The 20,971-nt window shown below is 39.3% G+C and overlaps 2 protein-coding genes across 3 annotated transcripts in view; both read right to left on the bottom strand.

Moving 5' to 3' along the window:
• Positions 1 to 90: 90 nt before the first annotated feature.
• On the bottom strand, positions 91 to 4,948 carry LOC149834185 (uncharacterized). The gene is made up of 6 exons (XM_090009300.1): positions 4,810 to 4,948; positions 1,648 to 1,723; positions 1,239 to 1,427; positions 850 to 1,123; positions 469 to 668; positions 91 to 373 (listed from the first exon to the last, which is right to left on the bottom strand). Exons 1-6 carry the CDS (start codon positions 4,946 to 4,948, stop codon positions 91 to 93), a joined length of 1,161 nt encoding a protein of 386 aa, XP_089865426.1.
• A 5,490-nt stretch (positions 4,949 to 10,438) lies between these two features.
• Positions 10,439 to 20,971, bottom strand: part of LOC149834184 (uncharacterized) — a 43,277-nt gene continuing 32,744 nt past the window's right edge. The window contains exons 8-9 of one of the 2 annotated variants that reach the window (XM_090011269.1): positions 12,091 to 12,334; positions 10,439 to 10,806 (exon numbers count right to left, since the gene is read on the bottom strand). In XM_090011269.1, the coding sequence (XP_089867395.1) occupies positions 10,579 to 10,806; positions 12,091 to 12,334 (472 nt within the window). In that variant the 3' untranslated portion in view covers positions 10,439 to 10,578. The remainder of the gene's footprint in view (positions 10,807 to 12,090; positions 12,335 to 20,971) is intronic. The other variant, XM_090011271.1, reaches the window with a different exon arrangement.

Here is a 20,971-nt window from a genome sequence, read left to right as displayed (position 1 = left end):
TCTCTCTCTCTCTCTCTCTCTACTTTTTTCATTAGAATATGAAAAGCAAATTTTATGAATGATAACATAATCAGAGTCCTTTATTCTTCATTATACATAAGGTACTATACATATTTCTTCCTGAAGCTCAATACCAAATTTCAGTTTGACTTGCTCTTTAACAAACGTTATGAGTGCAAGCATGTCGTTAGAAGTTGAATTTTCGAAATTGATGAAGAAATTGGCATGCATCTCTGAAACCTTTGCACCTCCAATACTGTAACCTTTCAATCCTGCCTTTTCAATCATTTCCCCTGCAGACATTGCAAACCCAGCAGGGTTACGAAACACTGATCCAGCACTTCTCTCAGACCATGGCTGTGAATTTTTTCGCCTGTAAAGTAAGCCACTGGATGTTATATCATTTGCCTCCAAGAAGATGACCAACATATGTTCCATGCCTCGAGTTTTGTAGATTTTTCATGTTACCTGCTTAAGTATTCTTCATGTATTTTCCTTGATGTAGAGGAAGGTGTCAAGTGAAAAGTGACCGCCACAATTGCAGCCAAGTCTTGCATTTCTTGGAACAGCGAGTGGCGATAATCAAACTCCAGTTCGCTTCGTTCAATCAATCTGCTTTTTCCACCAACTGAAACAATCTCAACACTCTCAATCACATCACCAGTTTCCTGTGATGACAACCATTGGCAAAAACGCAGTCAGTCTGTTAACTACATATAGTAGATGTGAATCTGTAAGGCTGATCTCCATTTGCCTGTCATGAGAAATAATTGAAGTTCAAAACTTGTTACATTAAATTATCAGTCAACACTTCTCAAGTTAATATATGCATTAGAACACAGGCAAGACCTGGCCATGAGCTCCTGCATTCATGAAAGTGGCTCCACCAACAGTGCCAGGAATACCACATGCAAACTCAAGCCCAGCAAGTCCCTCCACCGAGCACTGCATCCCAAGTTTGTTAAAAGGATAACCACTACTAACTCTGTAAGTTCCGCGTTCGATCCTCTCTAGGAATTCGATTTTATTCAGCATGATGCAACCATCAAAGCCTCGATCATCGAACAGACAGTTCGAGCCTTTGCCCACAATGAAGAATCGTATGGACCGATCAACACAGTGCCTGCATTTGGAAATCCATATACAAACGCAAAACACTCTTACCAAATCCTCAGTTTTACTGCATGTGAGGAGAGCAAAATTACAATAGAAAGAACTGAGAACTCTAGAATTTGAACCTGATTGCAGCAACAAGCTGGGTCTGATTGTAGAACTCCATGAAATACTTGGCTGGTCCACCAATTCGCAATGTCGATAGTTCGCCAAGAAGTTTGCCATGGGCGAACTTCACGTGTTGGTCATGGTTCCTATCCTGGGAGAGTTTAGCAGTAACCGCAGTCTTTACTTCTCTGCAAACTCTGCTGGCACTGTTAATGGGAGTTTTTGGTAGGTTGAAGAGAGAAGTAGGAGAGGATGTGTATCCATGCATAGGGTGGTTTGAGGTGGAAAAAGGCAAGGGAATAGACAGAGCTGAAGCACTTAACATACTAGATATGTGATTACTGATTCACGCCAAACTAGGTGAACTAGAATACCACCAAACTGAAGTGAGGAAAAAGGAAGCATGTGGGAATAGATGATCGTTACCACGTTGGCAATGTGTTGGGGTTGAGCAGCAGGTTTACTGATCCAGGCCTTGCAACAGTGGAGGTAGAATGCCCCACTACTAAAGGAAAATGGACAAAACAGCAGGAAGCACAAGATGGGGCTGTTCGAATAAAGGGTGTCTGAAGTTTCTCTTATTTTTGTTTTCACCAAGCAAAAATTTTATAGCCAAGTTTTTTCTGAGAAAAAGTTTGCCCAGCAAAGTGTTTGAGAGAATGCCTCAATGAAGTTTGGTTGGGTGCAGGTATACATTATACTGTAGCCACAGTGCAAACAAGCGAGCAGTCCATTGGGAGGTTTGTCTACAACCGGCGTGTTTAACAAACTGGGTCTGACTTTAAAGGTTGCAATTGTTCCACCCAGGTTGGCCTAACTGGGCAAGATCTGGTCAGGCTGGAGATCAAGGCCCAAACAGGTCTACAAAAACTTGGCTTCTACTGAGCACATGGCCTTGGGAATGAGCCTGGTTTGCTTCGCCTACCAGGCTAACGCAGTCCGTTTGCCCACTGATTGCTATAACTGAAGCGTTCTTCTTGCTTTGTGCGGGCAATTCCACGTCTAAGCCCGTTTGAGCTATATTGTGTCACATGGACACAGCCAAAAAAGGACATGGTACACGTTTTTTTTGGGTACGATTTTCCATTTAACAGCAGTAGTATTATAGAGGGAGATGACACGCTGTTCTGTCATACAGAAGTTTTGATCTATGCATTAGGGAAACAATCAGTTGTGGAGTTTGCACATCTAGAACATAGATGACCTTGTCATCTGTATCCTACATTACTTCTTATAAAATATATGATTTTATTATGTTTATATTTGTGCACTTCATGAGGACCACAAAAAGGTGTGAATATACATTTAAGTGAGGGTTACAAAAAGTAGAGGATGTTCACTCGATATCCGATGACTTTAGTATAAAATATTCGAGTTTACTAAGGTATTTGTGAAGTTACCATCGTAAGAAGGTTTACATAACTTGTTTTTTTGCACGCTTCGTGAAGACCGTAAAAAATAGGTATGAAGATACATTCAAGCGACGGTTAAAGAAAAGAGAAAGAAGGTTTGCACAGTTTTTCACAATTTTAGTATAAAATATGTGATTTTAGTAAGGTATTTACGATTTTATGATTAACAAAAAAGACCACATAAATAGCATAATTTTTTTTTTGCGCTTCTTGACGATCACAAAAAAATATGTGTGAATATATATTTAAGTGAGGTTTTGCCTTAGCGAATGGGCCTAATGATATATTACACAAACTTTGTGAGGTTTGCTTGTGCAAAGCGTGGGCAGATTTCATAAATTTTATGGCATTTGAGAAAGCAGTCATTTTTTTTTTAAATGTCACTTCATTCTTTCTGCCAAGTTTTTTATGCCATTGACTTGGAAATTTCTTTTTGAAAGCAGATCCAGGCCAATTGGGTGCCCCTACATTCAGGGGCTCACCTTCCCCAGGACAGTGATCAGCAGGGTCCTAGGGTTCACCTTTAAAATGGTGGGTGATAAGGTGCACCAGCACATTTAAAGTGTGCCATCACATTGCACCTGATCTCAAATTCCTCTTTCCTAAGGCCTATTTTGTTTACATAATGAGGAAGAAAATGCCTTTGCTATGAACTATAAGCCTATGGAAAAACAAGCATGCCCCATTTGAGGTCCAGGTTTCTCTGTAAGAAAATGATTCCCACAAGAGGCCTATGAAAAAACTTGTCATAGGAACAACTTTATTCGCCTAGGAACCAACCAAATGAACTCAATCACGATCCTTGTTTTACCTCTGTCTAGATGCACTCTCTGACTTGGTTGCAGTATTGAAATTATATGAAAAGAGGTGCAAACTATAAGGGTTGTGCAATGTTCTTGCACACTTTAAATGTGCTGCTTTAAATTGGCTTTAATACCGTCTATAGACTCTAAACAAGGTGGGCTCAACTCAAGACCTCCATAAGTCCAAAGCTTATGCCAAGTCTTCCACCTAAGTAATCCAACCGCGGGTCCAGTTCACAAAGTCTACGCTCACTAGCTAGCCACCCAATAGTTCTTTTAGACAGAGAAAGCTGGGGGCTAGTCTGACCTCTACCAGTTATACAACCATATATCATTGGGATTCAAACTTGCAACGTCCCAACGCAAAGTGACGAGCACTAACTACTCCTGCCAAACAAGCGGAGCCCCCCCCCCCCCCGTTGGTGGGCCATACAATAGTTATCAAAACTTCATAAAAAATTTCCTTTCAGTAAAGTGAACTTTGAAAAGAAAAGGAGAAATGCCATTTTTTTAAAATACAAGAAAAAAACTTTTTTCTTGTTTACTTGGTTGTAGGTCTTGTTTAAACATCCAAGTGATGCGATGTCAAGACTTTGGTTTACACAAGCCTATCGTATAAAGTCCCAGCACTTGGACGTTTACACAAGCCCTCCAACCAGCAAAAAAAACATAAGAAAATAAAAAGTTTTTTCTTTTATAAATGAACCGGACCAACCGGGCCATTGACTCACCCCTACATGGGTATATGGCTTGTTGTATCACTGGAATGAGTTTGCCTAACCCCAGCTTGCTTATAAAAAAAAATCATAAATAAATAAATTGTTTTTTAAACCACAATAAATCATGCCAAAAAAATAGTTAAAAAAGACTAATATGAACCCAAATTTATTGGATTCCTTAATTAGGTCATCTTTAACAGTATATTCGAATAGTTCCTCCACAGTTACTAGATTTTGAAAGAAAATGTTCATACATGCATACAGTATGTTTTAGTTGATTGAAAATGTAATCTTGTAGAAAATACTAGTTTTTTTTTAACTTTTTTTCTAACCTTTAAGAAAAATGTCTTTGAATCATGTGTTTGATGGGGAAGCGGATCAGGTCATGCTGAACATGAGCGTTTTTGCTCATGCTGACATCGTGGCCGTCTGTTTGCATTTTGGATGAATGCCAGGTGGTTTTGTTTGACTTTTGAGCATTTTAAAATGCAAATCGGATGGCCACGATGTCAGCATGAGCAAAAACGCTCATGTTCAGCATGATCTGATCCGCTTCCGTTTGATGGGAAGGGCAACAATGAGAGCCAACAAGCAAATGACACGTGTTGAACGATGGATGAATGATTCCCTGAGCCGCAGCGAACCACCACATACATAGACAAGGAGGTGAGTCAGCAGAACCAGGGTGGACACATTCTGAGTCATCAGCCCAATCCACATCTCTTCCCAAGAGCGTCTCGTCCTCACTACGTGGCACTCTCTCACTTCTACCCTCCAACCCAAGCCCTCCCATCTTCCTTCTCCATGATCATCTATAGCCATACATTAAAGAGGTACCCTCCCCTCCCTCCCAACTCTCTCTCTCTCTCTCTCTCTCTCTCTCTCTCATTATGGAAATGCCATTTTCTACAGTAGGAAGCATTGAGATAAACCGAGCAGAAAGCCACCCATTTGTAGCAAAGCTTTTGCAGGTGCTGGGAATGGTTGAAACAACAGGTCTGTGGAGGCTCTTCTTCTTGCCGTAGCTGCCACCCTCGCCAGCATTCTCAACACCCACAAACTCGCCGGCTTCCTCCCACGGCTAAAAGACACAACTTCTGCGGAAGAAGTGCATTGCTGTTTGGGCAATGCCTCGGAGACCGACGAAGCCGGTATCTCCTTTGATAGTATGTTGGCGGAGGACGAGAGGGTGTCCGATCGCGAGACGCCGACGACAGCTCCTCACAGAGCCGATGAGTCGGATTCAGACAGGAAAACAAAGGGGAAGGTGTGGTTGAAAGAAGAAGAGTGGCCGGAGGGTGCTGGCAGTGAGAGCTGGGGTATCTTCAATGGTGAGGTTGTGAAGTTGTGGCCTCAAGGTGCCCGTTTCAGAGGTGGCGACCGTACAACCATCAAATCTCTTCTCACAAATAACTGTCACACAAGGCCGGCAGTGGTTGTCACCGGGAGCGGCGACATTGGGGTGTGTGACCCACGTGTAGGCTGTCAATTTCGGGTGATGTCAACTGGTAGGCACGGCCCTCGAAAATCAGCTACGGAGATGAAGTACGGTGGGATGGAAGAGATTTTGATCAGATACGGTGGCCGTGAAGTCGAGTCAATTTGCGATTTGAGGATGCTTGGCCGAAATTGTGATGGAAAATTCATGTCAAGGAGGCGCAGCAGCAGTTTATGGTGGGAGGATGATGCATTGATCATCCCCAATGAATGTGAGAGCAAGGAAGATGAGTTCCAGCTTGTAGGCTATGGGGATTGGTTGAAATATTCCGACTGGAGTAGGTCCCTGGAAGCCATGAATTCCAGATCAATGGTCTTCCGGTGCCTTGATGCTGTTAGGTCAATATCTTCCGGTTTAAGAAATTGACCAACATTGGTCCCATTGTTAAGCATGCTTGTTTTCATATAAAACTCATTCACATGTTTCACCATAGATTTTACTTGCATCCATCCTTAGATTGGATGTTGATGTACCGTCTCATGTTGTTGAATGCAGATAGAATAATTTGATTTGCATGTTTGTAAAAACAAAGAAAAACTTGCATCAATTGTGGAGTTTTTTTTTATGGCGAGGAACCCTTGCTGAAGCAAAGGGAAAACATTGGGTGTGAACCACTGATTGTGGAGTATTATTAGATCACATTTTTACTATTAGTGCACAAAATGATTGTACTATTACCTATTTTCTTTTCCAATGTGGAGAAGAAATCATCGGTTTCTTAGGTTGTCAAGAGCTGCAACATTGACCATGTTCTATTATGGCGCCTTCTGTGTAAAACTGCACCGATACTTCCTGAAGACGTGTGAACACTTTGAACATGTTTGCATGTCGTGTGATTTTGAATAATATGATTGTAATTCACAATCATCATAGAAAAGTACACATTGCGATTGTCAGTTGTGATTTGTTTTTTTAGGTCACAAGGTTGACTACTACTTTTCCATGTATGATAAAGCAAACAAGTCCTGTAAGTATTAGCCTGGGATGGCAGTGGACCAGGGCGGGGGACAAGGTCTCCACCCCCGCCCCATCTCAAGATCCTGCCCTTCATCCCCACCTTCATTAGCGCACGGATTTTGATTTTAACTTCCATCCCCACCTTCATTAATTAGCCCATGGATTTTGATTTTAACTTCCATCCCCGGTGGCGGAGCCCCATTTTCCCTCGTTTCATTGTCATCCTTAAAGAAGGATTGGAGACGGGGTGGGAGAAAGCGTAAGTCCATCCCTGCCTCCATCTCTGTGTGGATTTTGATTTTAACCTCCATCCCCAGTCCAAACGGTGCAAGGCAGAGCGGGGCTAATTTTTTCCGGGTCCACTGCCATCCCCCTACTAGGCCCGAACAGTATATTCGTACTTCCTCTCTGCCCATATAAAAAGCTTTTGAAAATTCATTTAGAGGCCAACCTTTTGCTTATAATTCAAAAAACGAGTCACTTTTCTTAAATTTCAGATATGGGGCAAAGTTTTCATAACAAATAGACATTTATCATATTGGAAAACATGATTCCTTTTGGTTTCATGTGTTCCTAAAAAAAAATGAAAAATACTCATTCATCCTGATAAAAATAGAAAAAGTAAACTTTTTTTAAGGGAATGAATCGTTTTTATCGACAATGAAATTATGACAGTTAACATGAGAGAGGGGCTGACGAGGTGTCAACCAGAAAAAGTTGGGATTTGTAAAGAGGAGCAGTACAAGTTGCTCTCAGAAAATACACTGGTAACCAATGTGTGTACATCACCTAAGATACGTTCCAGGATCGATCTCATAACAACACTTTCTGAAAATACGGTTGTTTCTCTCGATCCAGATCACCCACCATGCTGAACAAATCCAAATGCACATTACTAGCAACCATCACTTGTTAGTAGGGGTGTCAACGAGTCGGGTTTGGTTCAGACTCAGGTGAAACTAGACTTGGACCAGATTTTCAGGTATGGTATTGGGTCTATGGAGCTTCCCATCATATTTCTCAAGATTTGAACTCCTTGTCTCTACACTCTACTTCAGAAGAAAAAGATTTATTCAAAATTGGTGATGGATCAGGTTTGCAGATTAAACATATTGGTTCTATTTCTGTTTTAAGGATGTCTTACATGTTTCTTTATTACTAGAAAGTTGCTTTTAGTCAACAAATTTACCCGTGAGCCATATCTTGCACCATGCTCTTCAAATATGAGAGCCAAATCGAGCCGATTGATGTGTTCTGACGGGCCTGAGTTAAGTTTTATCACTTAGGTAAGCTAAGTTAGGTTTAGGATTAAGACAAAAAAGTCAATTTAGGTAACATGGTGGGCTGGTTTTAACAAGGTTCGGTATAAAATCTAGTAAGCCCAAACGGTGTGACAGAAACATCCCAAAAATTAGTAGATGATTTTGAATACCTTAATGAATGTACGTGAACAATTTCATGATCAGGAGATTGGTATTTTGATAATTAAAAGTAAAAAAAAGTTGCAGGTCAAGATTGGGTTTTCTGTAAGCTCAATTGGGTTTAGGTAAAATATAACTTGAAGCTTATATTTGAAATTTGGGGCAAAAGGTTGGACCCTAAATGAAAATTTCCCAAAAGCTGGTTTCAAACTCGAGATGTCTTTTCTTGCAAGAACCAATATTTGCAGAGAACAAAACCTTTATTGACAATCTTACATGATTGAACAAATCATTCAAAGTCCAATGCCTGGGAATTGTGGTCCAACCCAAAAATTGATATTACTATATTGGATGTTGATGGTTTGCATTCCACAAAGCATATAATGAGTAAAATTCCATGGTAGTAAGGAATATTGTTTGGTGGAGAAAAGAACAAGTTTATATAGCTTTCTATTATTTTAATGCAATGTTTGGATCCAACCAGAAAATTGTAGACTTTCTGGGGTTTCCAACTTTTTTACTAAATAAATTTATTTTTGGTACACCGACAGTCTAGATTACGGCTTCTACTGGTAGTATGAAACTTGAAAATCAAGAAAGTTTGAAATTTTGAATTGCTTCCACATGCAGCCAAACAATCATCAATACATTACAGAACTTGTAAACATCCTAGAAGGAGCTTACTACTTTGTGAGGTGGATATTGAGCTACATATTCGAACAAGGAAAACGAGCTGCTCATGTGAAAATTTTGCTTTGGATGTCACTGTTGCGGTACCTTACATGATTTTGGACCTTCCATGGCGTGTGAAAACAAAGGCATGCCTCTGTTTTGATAATATGGGGCATGTGACCATGAGAGTCCCCGTTGCAATATCAGCAGGCCCGTGTTACAAGTGAGGGGGCTTTATAGCCCTTACAGAAGGTGGTCCCCAGCTGGGCGCACAAAAAAGGCAAAGACAAAGCCAGGTGACCTAGCCCTGCCACCCTGCAGGGCAGTACCTGGGGCGCACTAGCGTGCGCCCACTACCCCGTAACCGAAAAGCTACCCTACGGTCTGCTTGCCGCAGGGAGATAAGACAAAAAGAGAACATGGCCTCTTGCCACGTCTGGCGCCACCTGGACACGCATTCTGCGGATCTATCTATGGAGCTAGGACCACCCAATGGAATAGAATAGATCCAACACGCATATAGTTGATCATTTGAAGCTATGTCACAGTGACACCATTTAGAGTGCGTGTCATGGATAACATGAATCTGATACTCTATGACATGCTGACACATGGGTGACATATTCACTTCTTTTAATAGACAATAATGGTGAGGGTGCTATGGTTAACTAGCAACTATGTTTACTGTCATTCACCTGAATCACAGATATTGCTCTATATATTTAGTCGCCGTACATGTAGCCTTTAGTTTCTTTGCATCTTTACCATTATAAGGGACAAAGTATAATATTCGATCCAATGCATTTTAATATTGATTATCAAGTTGGTTCGACCTGCTTTTGATGCCCACTGATCATGTTTTCTTGTCGACTTCAGTGTAACAAATGAATTGAAAACTTAGTTGATGAAATATCGATCTCAAGTGCTCGTTTGGATGATAAATGGCAAAACCAAGGCTTTTATAAACCCAGGTTTTGATTAGAGTTTAAGTTTTTGATAAACCAAGTTTACAAAAACCTAATTTTTTGTGTGCCTGGATGACAAAACTGATTCTTGGGATGTTTTTCAAGAATTTTTTGGTCGTCCTGCAACTAAAAAAAGAAGAAGCAAAGTTGGTACCATCCACATAAAAAGGCACCATTTCAGTTATTTTCTAAATAGTAGCTAAAACATTAAAAAAATTATCAAAAATTACAATCACTTTGACAAATTTCTCCGGGAGACCCACTGACCAGAAAATGGCTATGACCACATCATACACAGAACACAGAACGGTACTTTTTGATTGATTTTTAAATACTAACTGGGTAAAATAAGCCTCACGGTGATTGGTTAGAAAAATGACTAATGAAAGTGGACGATATACATGATCTCCCCCAAATGACTAATGAAAATGGATGATATACATGATCTCCAAATGACTAATGAAAATGGATGATATACATGATCACCCCCTCCCTCTGATAAAACCACGTCTGATGAATGGCATAATACGGTAGAGAAGCAGAAGGTGTTTACAAATCTGGGTTTTGGACAAAAAGTAGATCTGTAAGACTTCGACTAAAAAACAGGGTGTTGCTTGAACTGTAAGACTTCGACTAAAAAACAGGGTGTTGATTTCAAGCAAGCCTGCCAACTTGAGCCTTAGCTTGTGGTGGCCTACTTTACTTTTTCTCTTCTTCATGTGACCAGCAAGGTGAACTTTTTCACGTGACTTTTGAGAGAGAGAGGGAGGGTTCAAAATTTTAATTAGGTAAATATATCAGCCGCTAAATTCCATCATAATGATTGATATCATACCTCACGATATTCTTTATAGTACATTTTTGTAGCCAGGGATTATACATGAGAAAACAGTACCTTCGAACAGGGGTTTTATTTCTTCTTCTTTTCTTCAATGGCTTTCTCAAGAACCACAGGCGCTGCTGGAATACTGAACCACCACTCTCTGAGTCTCCTCATCCACCTCTCGGTACTAGCTCTTCTCGGAGGAGAATTTCTTGTAAAGATCTCCAGAATCAACAATAAGACTATGAACTTTACGGGAACAACAGCCAGAAAGAGTGCAACAGCGATCAATGCCAATATCACCCTGTTTGTTGCCTGAAGATTGCATGCGTAGAAGAAAAATGCCCAATTTAAGAAACATACCCCAACCAAATAAAGCAGTTGTTTTTGCACGGGCGCGCACACACACACACACATGATCACTGAAATATGTGAACCACCAACAGTGTGAACTTCATGTGAACTGGGCATTTCTAATACCCTTTTTCGCAATCCTCCCAACCAATGTTGTGAAAAGCATTGAGGCGTAGCGAAGCGCTCCACCAAAAACTGAGGCGAGGCGTAAGCCTCAAATTTTTTATTTGAAAAATAAAAAAATACTTTAAAAATATCCAAAAATACAAATAAATAAAAAAATGCTTTTATTGATAAAGCAACAACCAATAAGATAGAAAATCTCAAATAAATACCGAAAAAATTATTATACATAATTACTTTTTCCTAACATATAATTATATAAAAAATTATTGGTTTTTATTTTCTAAATGAGTTCTACCAGAAAAACTACACAGGATATTCATTACCCTAATTATCTTCTCTACCATCAATGCTCAGTTTGGTTTTAGACTTACCAACCTAACATCCTATGGACTAGGGGTGCAAATGGATCTGATACTGTCAAATATCCAATCCAAGTCTGGCATATTATTTTCACATTTGAATCATTCAGATTGGACTCTTATTCACTTAGCATACAGCTCCACTGCTGATGACCATCCATCTCAATGTATGTCAGAAAGACACGTCATCAACACGAAGATGCATGAGCAGGTTCGACTCGTAAGTTTGAAAATGTTTTGAAAAATAAGATATGAGGACACAATTTTTTTAAGTTTTTAATTAATAAAAAACTATTTTTTGCTATTTTAATGTTAAAAATGCATTTTATTAAAATAGACCTTTAAATAATAATAAATAATGCATTTTAATGTTTTGAAAATGTATTTTTGTTATTTTTTTGTCATTTATGCCTTAGACATGTGCCTCAAGGCGAGGCACGCTTTTTGCTTCTTGAGGCGCGATTTTAACACTGCTCCCAACAGATGTGTTTTGCAAGGACCATTTGCTACACATAGACTTTTGAATCATGTTTCGTAATCAGATGATCCAAGAGCTGATTCTTACGAAATCAAGCATGAAGATCACATCCATACGGTCAGAGAAAAAGAAAAGGCCCATAAAATTCTTGGTTAACATGAAATTTCACATATCTCTAGTTTACACAGTTGAGTTACTATATATATATATATATATATATATATATATATATATATATATATATATATAGAGAGAGAGAGAGAGAGAGAGAGAGAGAGAGACCTGAGGAAGTGCAGAAAAAAGCAATGCTCGTGACTTCAGGAGGATAACATTTCCATCCTGAATTAGCTCCTCAAATTGAGAAATCGCATTCTGCACAGCAAGAAGTTGCTCCACGGTGTTCTTTGATGGTGGAGCAGTCACTTTGATCTCAATGACTGGCTTCCTGTTGGAGAAAATCCTTGTAAGAAGCATGAAGATTGCAATGAAGAGCAGCAAAAGAATGAAGCTGCGCAAAATCCACCCCCTACAAAAGATCATTTATCAACGTAAACTTCCTGATCCTCTAAAGAAAGGAGAAATGTTGTACAAAAGAAAAATAAAAGACCAGTAACAACACAGGAAACGTTCACTAATAAATTTGTATGCACAGCACAAACATAAAGGAAAATTGTAAGCTGGAGGTCATATGCATTAGGTGCACAATATACTTCCTGAAATTATCATCATTGGGTGTGTGCCCTATTTTCAGTAGATAGGGTACACACAGACATCCTTTAGAATTACAACCTATATTTTTAGTGATTTAAAACTCCAGTTGTGAATTCATCATTTTGAGTAACCATTGATGTGACAAAAGGGCTTTTCCTGCTAAGCTAGGTTCTTCAAGTTGCAAAAAATGCAGTTGATCCTCATGGAGAGTGAACTATAAGTTTGAGATTGCTTGCACAGCACTACACGGAAAACCACTCTGAGAAATGGTGATATAAGAGAGAAATGATGCAGAAATTATGCACCCAAATATTTTTTTTCCTTTTAATAGCCAATGCCGGGTTTGGCAGAACCCGAACAGGTTTACGAGTAACAAAAGATTTACTCGAAGTACAACAACGAAAGCAAGAAACAGGAAGGGGACAAAAGATTAGTCCCTGCAGTCAGACTCCTAAAAGTCTGGAGGAGATTTTCTAAAGTATTTTTAAAAGTTTATGTTGAATACACAGGAACCGAGGGAGAGAGAAAGAGAGAGAGAGAGAGACTAATTTTCCATACTTTAGGGCTACTCTCCTCTAGTTTAAATAGAGGAAGTTTGTCTCAAGAGGAAATTACATATGGGTCCCTTGTTATGAATGAAATATCAAAAAGACACTTTTAAGAATAAAAAAGAATTTAGTTGATTAATCTTAACACTCCCTCTCAAGCTGGAGCATAGATATCGATCATGCTTAGCTTGTCACAACAATGGGAGAAACTAGGCCTCGCAAGGGCCTTGGTAAAGACATCAGCAACTTGATCTTCGGAAGATACATGATCTGTGCAAATATAACCAGCCTGAACCAAGTCACGTACATAGTGACAGTCAACTTCAATATGTTTAGTCCTTTCATGAAAAACTGGGTTGTTGGCAATATATGTAGCAGCCCTATTGTCACACACCATCAACATAGGTAGGGATACTTTCACCTGAAGTTCGGTCAAAACTGATTTTACCCACATGATCGCAGTTGCGGTCTGAGCCATAGCTCGGTATTCTGATTCAGCACTCGACCTGACTACAACAGTTTGTTTCTTACTCCTCCAGGTAATGAGATTTCATCCCACAAAAACACAGAATTCATTTGTTGACTTTCTATCTTCGATAGATCCTACATAATCTGCGTCAGTGTAAGCAACAACGTCCAAGGAAGGATTTTGTTTAAACAACAGTCATTTACCAGGAGATGACTTTAAGTACCTGAGAACCATCATAGTTGCATCCCAGTGAACTTTGGTAGGTTTATCCATGAATTGACTAATTTTACTCACGGCTAATGAAATGTCAGGTCTAGTAACAGTCACATATAACTTACCCACCAAGGATCTAAAATCGGTACTATCCACATATTCAGACTTCTCATCGAACATATGAGTTTTGGGATCCATTGGAATGTTAGCTGGCTTCGCTCCTAGCATTCCAGTCTCTTTTAATAAGTCCATCACATACTTTCTTTGTGACAAAACTAAGCCCTCTTTGTTTCTTGCAGCCTCAATACCCCAAAAATATCGAAGGGAACCAAGATCTTTAATAACAAAATGTTTCTGAAGATGATCCTTTGTTGTAGAAATATCTTGGGCACCGCTTCCTGTTAATATGATATCATCGATATATACCACCTTAACCACAATTCCAGAACTAGTTTTCTTGATAAACAAGGAGTGATCTGAGGCTGACCTGACAAATCCAAAATCCGACATTACCTCAAATAATTTTTGAAACCATGCTCGAGGACTCTGCTTCAGGCCATAAATAGCCTTCTTCAACACTTTCTGACACTCCCCCTAAACCTCAAAGCCTGGGGGTTGTTGCATATAGACTGTTTCATGTAAATCCCCATATAAAAAGACATTCATGACATCCAACTGAGACAAGGGCCATCCATAGTGCACTGCAACAGAGAGAACGAGACGAATAGTGCCAAGACGAGCGACTGGGGAAAAAGTTTCAAAAAAGTCAACACCTTAAGTCTGAGTATAGCCTTTTGCAACCAATCGGGCTTTGTATCTTTCAATTGATCCATCCGAGTTATATTTAATGGTATATACCCATTTGCAGCCAACAATATCTGCATCAGTAGGAGGATCAACCAAGTCCCAAGTGCCCCTAGAGCATAGGGCATCCATCTCATCCTGCATAGCCTGCATCCATTTGGGGTCGAATAGAGCCTGACTGTGATGAAGCGGAACAGAGGAGGCAGACAAAGCCGAGATAAAATTCTTCATAGATGCTCCAAGATTAACTTCAGAAACAAACTGAGAAATGGGATGAAGGGTGCATTGTCTTTTCCCTTTGCACAGAGCAATAGGAAGATCATCATCAAGAGCAGAAACTTCAGTATGCTCAGAGATGCTTACCTCAGGAGAAGGAGATAATGGGGGCATGGAGGTAGGTCGTAACCTGTGAGTATACACTATAGGAGGGTTTCTGTAGCGAGACTCACCAGAGGATGGAGCCAAAGGCTGTGGAGTGAACGACTCTAAAGGAAAATGAGGAATTGGCAGAGGAAAGACATCACCATGACTCTCCTGTAACCTTGGAGTAGTACTCGAGAAATATGGATTAGACTCAAAGACGGTAACATCCGCACTGACATACTCTTTATGGGATATAGGGTCATAGCAACGATATCCTTTTTTATTCTTAGGATACCCAAGGAAAACACATTTAATAGACTGTGAAGCAAGTTTATCTCGTTTAGGACACAGCTTATGCACAAAGCACACACATCCAAAAACTTTAGGGAGGATAAGAAAGAGAGGAACCTCTAGATGGAGAATTTGGATTGGGATTTGGTCTTCTACAGAACTTGAAGGCATGCGGTTTATAAGAAAATCAGCAGTCAAAACTGCATCTCCCCAGTATGACGCAGGCATATTGGATTGAATCATTAGGCACCGAGCGACATTGAAAATTTGTCTATGTTTCCTCTCAGCCACACCATTTTGTTGGGATGTATGAGGACATGTAAATTGAGGTTGAATCCCTTTAGCGGAATAGAATTGAAGCAAGTCTTTGGATTTGAACTCAAGAGCATTATCAGTGCGAACAATTCTAACACACGTCAAATTGAGTTTTTATTTCAGCAATCAAAGATTTAAGAATGACAGGGCCTTGAGACCGATCTTTTAACAGGAACACCCACGATAACCTTGAGAAGTCATCAACAATGACCAAATAATAATGACACCGAGTCCTACTAGGAATCCTACTCGGACCCCATACATCGACATGAAGAAGATCAAACAATCTTTGACTCGATGGACTTTGACTAGAGAAAAAGAAGCTTCGACAATGTTTTTTCAATTGACATGTTTCACATTGAAAAGAAACTGAGGGAGGTATATGAGGAATGACTCAACGAAGTTTTGGCACTGGAAGATGACCCAGACGATGATGCCACAATAAAGGACTTGAGGAAGAAGTAACAGCAGAATAGACAGAACCCACTGGTTGATGTAGATAATACACACCACCTTCCTCGTAGCCGCCACCGATCCTCTTCCCCGTCAGCAAGTCCTGAAAAGTGCAACTCATAGGATAAAAAATTACCCTACAATTCAGCTCTTTTGTCATTCGACTGACAGATAATAGATTATGTGGAAAAGAAGGAGCATGAAGAACATTTGACAATTGAAGGGTAAGGGAAATAGACATGTTTCCCTGCCCTACAATTGGGGAAGAGCTGCCATCAGCAAGGACTACCCTTTTTAAATCTGAGACAGGTTTTAACTTTAAAAAGTTACACGAATTTCCACACAAGTGTCTGGATGCTCCTGAATCAATGATCCACCTACCACCTTGGCCAGAAAGGCCATCACCTGCTGAGCCTGCAACCTCTGCAACAAAAGGCTTCGAAGTGGATGAACATAAGGCAGGGAGCTCATCATATTCAACCCTGCTAAGAGTTATAGAGTCATTGGAATAATTTTTACCTGATTTAGCCCCTTGAGCCATAAGATAAAATGATGGGCTTGATTTAAAAACTCAGGTACAACCACACGCACACACAATTTGCTGAAAATCCAGATCTGATTCACAACCAGCTATAAAGCCGACTATATTTGGTTTTAATTTCACAGATAAACTCTGAGATTTACGTCCACCGACTGTAACACAACGACTATTCAGATCCAATCTAGCATATCCACCTTAACAAGAAACTGCTATAGGTTGCATATCACAACTACGGCAGGTAGCATACCACGACACCACCAGAGACAGCACTAAAGATCTGCTTCACACTTCGCAGATCAACGACAGTTAATGGCCTTTACAAAAACACCTTGAAGTCTCTGCACAGCTTCCTTCCAGACTTGACGTCAAACCTAATTCCAGATCAACGTATTCACACGACTTCAACCTTCACGCGATCTCCTTTTTCGGTCTTCAAACAATTTCCATATCTGGCAGTAGACGACTTCAACTACAACAGAAAGAATATCAGATCTGAATACGATCTGATTTTGAGAAATCTAACTTCGACAGAAAATATCATATTTGAATCTTTAAACAAAAAAAAAAAACGACGATAGAGGATTCACGGCAACCTAAACATACGATTAGATCCAAAGGAGTATGCAGGTCCACGACTTATATAAGAAACCCTATAAATTTTTTATCTCGACAACCAGAACATTAAAAGGAATGGCGATATAAGTCGATCTGTGATCAGATCTGAATCAGCCAGGACCTAAAATAAAGACCATAGGCAGATCCAAAAACACATGATGATATAAGCTTCACAATAGTAATCTAATCGCAGGTATTCAACAGTGATTTATCACTAATTTTAGACCTGATCAGCGACTGCAATGATTCAACAGTATCCAAAAAAATTTTATTCTACCCCAAAATAATATCAATTTGATCTAACCAATCCAGATGATGTCTTTAGATCTAAAATATCTTCTTATGCTTCACGATAATCAAACATGATCTACGATCTGCATCAGCTGCTCCACGATCAGCAACACAACGACTTCAGGATCCACGAGCAGTTCACGATCCACACATCTGATCCTTCTTCACGATCTACAACCACCACCAGCAACGTCTTCAAGCCACAAGCACACGGTTTTAGAAGCTTCTCCACAATCAGCGACTACAACATCTTCAGAATCCACGAGCAGTTCACGATTCAATATATCTGATCCTCCTTCACGATCTGTGATCAGCAACATGATCATCGTGATCGTCATCAGCATCGTCATCCCAGAAGGGAGACCTGCTCTGATACCATGTTGAATATGCAGGAACCGAGGCAGAGAGAGAGGGAGAGAGAGAGGTCGGTAGATAGGGAGAGAGAGAGAGAGAAAAAAAAACTAATTTTCCATACTTTAGGGCTACTCTCTAGTTTAAATAGATGAAGTTAGTCTCAAGAGGAAATTACATATGGGTCCCTTATTATGAATGAAATATCAAAAAGACACTTTTAAGAATAAAAAAGAATTCAGTTGACTAATCTTAACAGTTTACAAGTCTAAAATTTTGGAGCATTACAGGCAAAGCCTGGTATGTCTGATGTGAGCAGTATTGGATCTCAGGCTAGTATGCCTTCTATGTCGAGCTCAACTGATATTGTGAGCAACACTGACCAACAATTGTTAGAGTATATACAATAGCAGATTTAGCTCCTCGCTCAGTCTACCATTGCCTCCTCTACTTCTGGTCCTTCCTCTAGTACTGCTTAAGCAGGTATTCTTGGTAGTTCCTATAGTTGGTTGATAGTCTCAAGAGCATCTTGTTATATGACAAACCATGAGTCTATTCTAACCAATTGTCATCCCCGTAGTGGTATTTTTCGCACTGTAGATGGATTTTCGATGTCAATTTCTAAAATTGGTATTGTCTTCTACTTCTTTTCTTGAGAGTAAGCTTAATATCTCACAAGTTAATCATGTTCCTTATTTGGCCACGAATCTCATTTTTGTCAGTCAAATAACTAAGCTCAATTGTAATGTCATCCTTTCTCCTGTTGACTATGTTGTGCAAGATTAGCTATCAGGGAGAAGAATTGGATTTGGCCATAGAAAGGGTGATCTGTATCATCTTAAATGGTTAGACACGAGCAAACAAAGGAGATGTAAAATTGGCGTGAGTGTAGATAGTTTGGATGAGTCCTTTTTGTGATACCAGAGACATATATTCAACTTTAAGTTGCAATACTTAGTCACTTCTGATAGTCTAGGAGGGTCAAAATTTGTAGTTTCGACTCATATGTAAGATTGTGAGATTTATAGGTTGGCTAAGAGTCATGTCTTGCCTTTTGGGGGTTAGTGAGAGAGAAACTTAGAGTCTATTTGAACTTATGCATTCAGATGGATCGGGCCCATCCCCTATTTTGTCTAAAGGGGGCTCATCTTACTGTCACATTCATAGATGATTGTATAAGATTTATATGGATTTATTTTATGAGAAATATAAGTGAACTTTTTGAGATATTCAGGAAATTTTGTGCAATGGTTGAAAATCAATTTTCTACTAAAATCAAAACTCTTTCTACTGACCCTAAAGGAGAATATATTAGTAGCATGATTGAGTCTTTTATAGGATAAGGGGATTGAACATCAGAAGACATGTCCCTTCACTCCTGAGCAGAATGGCATAGCTAAAAGAAAAAATAGTCATATCTTGGAAACTACTAAGGCCTTGTTTTGGTGGAAATGTACCTAGAGAGTACTGAGCAGATGCAGTTTATATGGCAATTTATCAGATCAATTGCATGCCATCAACAACCCTTAAAGGTATATCCTCATTCCAAAAACTATATGAGATTGTGCCTAATTATAGCTTGATGAAAGTATTTGGGTACACTTGTTTTGTATTGTTACTTAATAGATACAGGGATAATCTTTCTCCCTGCTCAAAATGTTGTTTCTTAGGCTTTCCTGATAGCAAAAAGGGATATAAGTGTTACGACCCAATGGAGAAGCAAGTTTGGATATCTAGACATGTTTTTCATGAAGACAAGCCTTACTTTAACCAAGATACTATTAAGTGTCGTGAATTCAGTCAAGGTTCAGTTTGGGTCTGATCCAGACCCGAACTAAGATTTGTGTGTTTAACGTGTTTACTGGGGAGACATGTGTTATTCTATGTTTTATTGTAGGACAGATATGTCCATGATAAAATTACTTGTAACCTAATAGTTAAATATGATGTATCAGGTCACGCACGATTGATGAAAGCGTGAACCTTTGCAGCCCAAAACCTCTCTGTGTCTCCTTCCTCTACTTCAACGTTTTCTTCTTCTGTTACATTTTCTTCTTATTTTCTCTTCATTGCAGATCAGCACAGGTCATAACTCAAGTTCTAACATGATATCAGAGCAAGGTTGGGTCTAGGGCTCGGTATTGCTTCCAAAAAGGCATGAACAAAGAGATCTTTTGATTTCAGTCAGGAAAACATCCTTCCCTCACTATTTCTTCTATGTTATAGTATTTTCTCAAAACAAAACAAAAAATACGATCTCTTCTCCTTGCCGTCATCTCTTCTTGAAAAAGTTTTCGTGTTTCCATCTGAAAGACTGAAACACGTCTTTTTCTTAATATTTGTTCACAAGTTTCTAAAATCTATCGTATTTCCATCTTGAGTCATTTTCTTGAATCGGTACCTTCTTAAATCGTGGCCCATCTTCTCTCATCTTGATTTCTTAAATCATGTCCCACCTTCTGAAATTGTTATCATATTCCAAGAAAAAAAAACTTTTTTTTATTCTAGATTTTGTTCTCTGGTTCTCTCATCTCAAAACTGATTCTTAATCAGTCTGAAAGCATCTTTTATCGTGATTTTGGTATCACATTTTTTTCTTTTGCCGATTAACACTAATCGAACACAGCATGTTCAGGTGACTTGATTCCTGCATATTGTATTGATTATTTGAATTTTCACGTGATCCAAAATTTGTTACAACCGATTCACTTTTGGACTGTTTTTAAACAGTCACATTATTTCCAAATTTGATTAACTATTCAATTGTTCCTTAGAGTATTTTTCACCTTATATTCAAGTATTTCATAACCATGGATCCTTCTTTAAACCAGTCTGGTTTGTCATTAAACTTCCTTAATCAACTTGTCTCTGAGAAATTAAATAATTCCAATTTCCTGACTTGGAAGAGACAAATAGTTCCTTTTATCAGGAGCCAAGATCTCTTTGGTCATCTGGATGGATCAATTTCAGCCCCACCAGAGTTCATCGCAAAGGAGAAAACAGACACGCTAGGTGTTGCATCTACTAAGCTTGTTCAAAGCTTGGATTATGTCTCTTGGATGAGAAAAGACTAGGCATTAATTGCCTATATTACATCTACCTTGTCTCAGGAAGTACTAGTTGCTATTCCCGATGACTGTACAACGATGGAATTGTAGAACCAATTGACACAGACATATTCTCAGATATCTGAAGCCA

The sequence above is a fragment of the Nuphar pumila genome, chromosome 6, assembly GCF_984573655.1.
Source record: "Nuphar pumila chromosome 6, dmNupPumi1.hap1.1, whole genome shotgun sequence".
NCBI classification, from domain to species: Eukaryota; Viridiplantae; Streptophyta; class Magnoliopsida; order Nymphaeales; family Nymphaeaceae; genus Nuphar; species Nuphar pumila.
The sequence above is the reverse complement of the archived record's forward strand: the minus strand, read 5'-3'. Positions and strand labels throughout refer to the sequence as shown.